This window comes from Lygodium microphyllum, chromosome 14 (assembly GCF_053477565.2).
Source record: "Lygodium microphyllum isolate KBCC chromosome 14, Lygodium_microphyllum_v1.1.10, whole genome shotgun sequence".
NCBI classification, from domain to species: Eukaryota; Viridiplantae; Streptophyta; class Polypodiopsida; order Schizaeales; family Lygodiaceae; genus Lygodium; species Lygodium microphyllum.
In genome coordinates, this window is record NC_141148.1 from 109,017,804 (window position 1) to 109,023,955 (window position 6,152).

The 6,152-nt window shown below is 37.7% G+C and overlaps 1 protein-coding gene across 3 annotated transcripts; it reads left to right on the forward strand.

The window, feature by feature from the left end:
* The first annotated feature begins 885 nt into the window (after nucleotides 1-885).
* LOC148025971 (carbonic anhydrase 2-like) lies at nucleotides 886-5,260 on the forward strand. Of its 3 annotated transcripts, none has more exons than XM_087693213.1 (11): nucleotides 890-1,044; nucleotides 1,130-1,270; nucleotides 1,472-1,553; nucleotides 2,211-2,286; nucleotides 2,414-2,664; nucleotides 2,978-3,026; nucleotides 3,126-3,245; nucleotides 3,515-3,568; nucleotides 3,960-4,042; nucleotides 4,294-4,399; nucleotides 4,850-5,260. In XM_087693213.1, exons 3-11 carry the CDS (start codon nucleotides 1,498-1,500, stop codon nucleotides 5,015-5,017), a joined length of 963 nt encoding a protein of 320 aa, XP_087549339.1. In that variant the 5' UTR covers nucleotides 890-1,044; nucleotides 1,130-1,270; nucleotides 1,472-1,497; the 3' UTR covers nucleotides 5,018-5,260. The 3 variants fall into 3 exon arrangements, with proteins under 3 accessions (XP_087549338.1, XP_087549339.1, XP_087549340.1); XM_087693214.1 differs by having other exon boundaries at nucleotides 891-1,044; nucleotides 1,144-1,270; XM_087693212.1 differs by lacking the exon at nucleotides 1,130-1,270 and having other exon boundaries at nucleotides 886-1,044.
* The last annotated feature ends 892 nt before the right edge of the window (nucleotides 5,261-6,152 follow it).

Consider the following 6,152-nt stretch of genomic DNA (forward strand, 5'->3'; position numbering starts at 1 on the left):
ATTAATCACTCAAGTGTTTCATCATGACGGTGAAGCCATGAAGAGTAGGTAACGTGAATAAAGTTGATTTTGACCCACCCAAAAGATCATGTTGATTTTCCCCCCCCCCTCCCTTCTCCTATTGTATATGATATTGTTTGAATTACCAACATACTTCATTAAGAATTCTCTCATAATTTGTTGACATATATGTCACTTACAATATGAATAACATAAATATTTTGGAAACTAGGTGTGCAAATAAATGTGTCATTATGTTGAGTAATTTAGGACATGTTATAGCAATATATATATATATATATATATATATATACACACACACACACACACACACACACACACACACACACACACACACACACACAACACACACACACACACACACACACACACACACACACACACACACACACACACACACACACACACACATATTTCTTGTGCTTGCTAGCGGTGCAAGTTGAGGTGATGATGGTTTAGAAAGGTTAGCAAAGTTAGGCCAAGGGCAAATATTTTTCTGTTATTTCCATCAAACAAGAAGGGAATGATTGGGATAAACTTTGGGAGATGGGGTAGAGAATCAAATCTATCGCACTCATGAATAGGTCAATGTAAGTTTTCTAGACTTTTGTGTTACGTGCTTATCTTTGTTTTGCAAAGGGGGGGTAGGGGTAGCTGAGATATTGTGGGTGGGGATAACGTGCAAGGGAATTATAGTGGGGGCAAAACGACAGGCGGAAGGGACTCCATCCAGCTTTCATGGCTACGTCTTCTCGCAATTCCAGAAGAAAGCATTAATAAGAATTAGACAGTGAATATCAGGCACGCAATCTAAACGCACTGCATATACATATACATATATTTCCATATATATATATATATATATATGTATATATATAAGGCCCTCCCGCCCACATACTAATTGTCACTCCATCAGACGTTCCGCCAGCCCACTCTAATTATATTGCCAACCTGCAGTTCTGATCAGACTCCAGCCCCCCCGAGGCTTTATCATCCCGGTCCATATTAATCCATCTGCATCAGGTAATTAGCATCATCCCCTCACTTATCATTCTTATGCATCAGGTGATTATCAGCGCGTCTCATAATCTAGGCCTGTGATAATTAGGGCTGGCTTTTCAGCTTCGTGATTAGGGTTTTCATTACGACGTCATTCCGCCAGCCCGCTCTTATAGTCATACCAAGCTGCAGCTTTCATCCCCAGAGGCTCAATCATCCCGTCCCCATATCATCAACCCATTCGCAGCAGGTGATTCATCAACGCATCTGATCTAGCTAGGCCTGTGATTAATCCTCGCCTGTTAGCTTCGTAATTAGCGTCTCATTAGAGCATGCCTCGCTTGCGCTTTCTGTTGGGACGGCCTGATGGATCGTTTCCATCTTCGTTTGTTTTCCTTCTGTTTATCGCAGTCGAATTTCACTTTGATCTGATCTTATTGGGTTTTATCAGACTTGCTTGCCTGGTTTCCATAAAACATGGGTAAATGCGGATGCTACGAGGAGTGCATCGAGGAGTTGAACGGCATCATAAAGTGGGTACCTCGCCAATGTCTATCTTAACTCATCAATTAGGCTAAATTGAAACTGTTGAAACATCATAATACTTTATTAGAGTCACAACATTCAAATGGGTGTTTAAGGGGTTCTCTAGTTAGTGACTTCACTACACTATGGTAAAAGCATTTGATTGATTCATTTGTTAGGTTACATTGAAATTGATGTTCAAATGTTTTTTTGGTGAATGACTTCACTACACTATTACAAGAAGTTTTAGATCCATTCCGGTCACTTGGAATTGATACACACGGGAATAAAATTTTTAATATGTCCAAAACTACTTGTGTAGGTAGACCTATTTGATCACCTAATTTCTAAGGTTATATTGAAATGGGTGCCTAAAGGGGTTTTGGTTAATAACTTCACTATAATGCAACAAAAGTGAGTGATTTAACACAACAACAACCCCATTATCTAGCCATAAATTTGGTTGAAATTGGTCTTCAAAATCACATGAAAACATTTAGGATTACTATAATAAGATATATTGTATTTTGTCTTTCAAAACAAACCTAAACTACCCTTTTACTCGACTTACTTAAGCACTGGCTATCATATATATTAGCATGTGTGCTTCTTCTAATTGTAGTGTGTTTATCTATTCATCAATGTTACTCATTTACCAAATATAGGCATTGCCCTGAGTTGAAGACCACCGCATGCAAGAAGCTTGAGAAAGTCATAAAGGAGCTCTCTTTCAAGCTTAAAGTAAGTAAACTCACTAGCTACATAGATAAAGCCTTAAAGGGATCACCTTCTTCATGAAACATTGTTTCCAACTATACCTAAATTTCCATTTCTCGTGCACTAACAAGCACACTTTTTTGGATATTAGGTATTGGAGGAGCTAGAAGCATTGAAAGCTAAAGAGCTTCTTATCAAGGAGAAGATCCATCTAAAGAAAGAAGCGACTGAGATCAAAGTGCATGAGGAGCTAGAGGAACTCAAAGAGAAGAAACTTGCATGTGAAGCTCACCTTTGTGAAGAAGCTGAAGAACTCAAAGCCAAAGCAGAATTTATTGGCCATGAAATCAACCCATTGGAGAAGATCAAATATGGGTTCCTCAAGTTCAAGAGCCACTTTGAGTAATACCATTAACCTCAACCTTTATACAAGTCTATTTTGATCTTTATAGCTCACATGAGAGAGAGAGAGAGAGAGAGAGAGAGAGAGAGAGAGAGAGAGAGAGAGAGAGAGAGAGAGAGAGAGAGAGAGAGAGAGAGAGAGAGAGAGAGAGAGAGAGAGAGAGAGAGAGAGAGAGGACTATATAACAATAATATGAATTAAAAAAATTGATTAGGAATCTAGGAAATAGATTGATAAAAAGTTAGCCTCTTTGTACTAACTGTAAGTGCAAAGCTTTGATCAATTTTATAAGCCCTTGCATCTTCTATGCAGAGAGGAGAAAGAGTACTATGAGAAACTTGTGGAATGTCACAAGCCAAAGGTATTAACATTATAGATCATAGCTTTGTTGAGTAAAATTGCATATGATAATAATGATAATTGCCATTATAAGTCACTAACTCCTTCATTTCACATGCAGTTCTTGATATTCAGTTGTTGTGATTCAAGGGTTGATCCCTTTAAGATCCTTAACTTGCAACTAGGAGAAGCAATTGTTGTGCGCAATGTTGCCAACCTTGTTGCACCATGTGGAGAAGAGGTAACATTGTTTTTGTATCTAAAATGATAAAAGAAAGATTAGGGATAAACTCTCTATGTGAATCAAGTTAGATTGAAATTTAGTAACTTAAGAATCTTAAGAATAAATGTTTCTATATGTCTACATGTAATCTCTAAATGTGAGGATCTAGAGGATGATAATGTTGTTTTGTAAATCTTAACTACAAATTAGGATAATAGGGCCCCATGTAGTAAATGTATTCTTTTTAAATTTGAGCCCTCTAATTCAATGCATCATGATTTTGATAGGGTCCATGCCCATCAACCGGAGCTTCAATTGAGTACGCTATTAAGGCAGTGAAGGTAAAGCATAACTATTACCATTGTATTGTCCCAAATTAGAAACTTGGAACATATGATCTCTTTTTAATCTAAAGCTAAAAAACATAGAGAACTTCTTAAGATAAAGGTAAAAGCCATACAATAATTACATGAATATGTAACCTTAATCATGGACATTCAATACTTTCTCTTTGGGATATATATGCATATACACATGAATGTGCACACCACAAGTATACAAGGCCACATGATTAGTGTGGCGTGAACACACACATACAAAGAAGCATAATCACATATAGCCGCCCCCACCCCCGCCCCAACCCCCCCACCCACCCACCCACACACACACATAGATAAAGAAGCTTGGCAAGATAGCACATGTCATGACTGTATTCTTAAACCTTGTATTTAGGTGGAACACATCTTGGTCATTGGTCACAGTAAGTGCGAAGGTGTACAACATTTGGTAAACCCAAAACCAGAGACCCACTTTGGGTAAGAATTCCACATTCTCAAAATCTATTTTTTACTTAAAAATATATTTTGTAATGCATTGTAAATTTTTTCACTTCAAAAATATGTCTTATGTTGAACAGTAACAAGTGTTCTATTGATGAAATTTGAGAATGAATCTTAACTAAAGAGAATTACTTTACACTATATACAATGCTTTAGAATTTGATACAAAACATTAGAAGCATTAGTTACACAAGACTTACGTATGCCATACTTTCTTCCGTCCTTAGGGATTCATTCAAGAGCTGGCTCAAAATTGGAGAACACTCATCCAAGAAGGTGAAAGAATCATATGCATCTTATTCCGTAGAAGAGCAATGCAAAGTATGTGAAAAGGTGAGTGACATAGTATCTTCCATACTTATTTTATCTTTTGTGCACGCGCATGCACACGCGCGCGCACACACACACACACACACACGCGCACGCACGCACGCACGCACACACGCACACACGCATGCACGCACACACACGTGTGTGTGTGTTTGTACGCATTTGCACGTGTTTGTGTGTATATACATGCATGCATGTGTGCTCATGCACATGTGTGCATATACATGTTCACGTGTGTGTGTGTGTGTGCGCGCGCGCGTGCGTGCGTGTGTGCATGTGTGTGTGTGCACGCATTTGCACGTGTTTGTGTGTGTATATACATGCATGCATGTGTGCTCATGCACATGTGTGCATATACATGTTTGTGATGTGCATAATATTGCATGCATTTGTAGTCTCCTAGCAATGAGTGCCACATATTACTTACCAATGTTGGCATTGTCATTTGAGCAGGAGTGTGTGAGCCATTCCCTACATAATTGCTTGACTTACCCTTGCGTGAAGGAGGCAGTGGCTGAGAAGAAGGTCTCTCTACATGCTGGCTACTATGACTTTAGCAAATGCTCTTTTGAACATTGGAAGCTTGACTACAAGTATGGTGAAGCAGAAAAGTATTTCTAAAGTACTATCATGCTGGATTAGATGATGAGAATTGGGAATAAAGATAAAATATTTCATTGTATTGGTTTGTTGATTTAGTTCATTATACCATGATTAGATGACCTACCTTACCTTCCTCATAAGGTTTGTGCACTCATAAGGGAGGATACCACTTTGTCTTATATATCGACATAACATCCTTTGTATTTCACCATGATATACATACAATCTACCATGGTTTGCCAATAAAAATTTGTTTCGTCATTCTCTTTTGTTATCATTATACTGAAAGATGTGTAAAAAATTTTTTGATTGTATTTTATTAGAAAACGTACTTGTAGTCCTTTAAGTTACAATCACAAGTCCCTTTGAGATTTCTAAATACTTGAATATGAAACCTTAGGCATACCCATAGGTTGATGTGTATGTCCAAATTTTGAAATTCTCTATCCAATGATGATGTTTTTACAAACGGTCTACAAACTAGAAGGGCTATGGGTTGGAGATAGACACTTGATGAGAAATGGTGTGAATTGTGACATGTGGTAGTGCCTTCCTTTTAGAAGCATGTGATTGCATGCATGGAAGGAGCCTTGTGAGGGAAGAAAATTTCTGTAGATGGTGGAAACCTTGGACCATGACTCAACCAACGAGCTATAGAAGAATACTAGTGAGGAATAGATGTTGATTTTATTATTGTCATTAAGGCCTCTTAGATACATATGTCGGAAGTGGAGAAGGCTTTCAAAGAAGACCTATGGCTTTGTAGTGAACTCAAATGCACAACATTAGAAGTTAAGGTAGAAAGGTGTGAAAGTTGGATATTGCTTTCTCCCTTGCTATCTTAACATGCCAAATGGGACACCATTATTTTGTCAATGGTGGGATGCATTTTAGAAAATGGAATTTCTTAAAGATAATCAAATGGATTAAGGATAGATATGTCAACTATTTTGTCTCTAGTGTTTTTTAAATTGTTTGGATTGCCTTCCTCTTGAAAATGAATTATTTGATTATTGGCAATTTCAGTCTACCAATCAAAATAAAGCATCTCGAAGCGAATACAAATTTTTAAAGAAAGGTTTCTTTTTGCTCTTGTGGACTTTGCTTCTAAGATGGAGTGTATGCTTGGGATCTCTGTTAGGTTCAAGGGAAA

Excerpts from the sequence above, each read along its gene's own strand:
- LOC148025971 (XM_087693212.1), top strand. The coding sequence starts at position 1,498 with ATGGGTAAATGCGGATGCTACGAGGAGTGCATCGAGGAGTTGAACGGC. Across the intron at positions 2,665-2,977 it reads AAGTTCAAGAGCCACTTTGA|AGAGGAGAAAGAGTACTATG; the intron begins GTAATACCATTA and ends TCTTCTATGCAG. Across the intron at positions 4,400-4,849 it reads AATGCAAAGTATGTGAAAAG|GAGTGTGTGAGCCATTCCCT; the intron begins GTGAGTGACATA and ends TCATTTGAGCAG.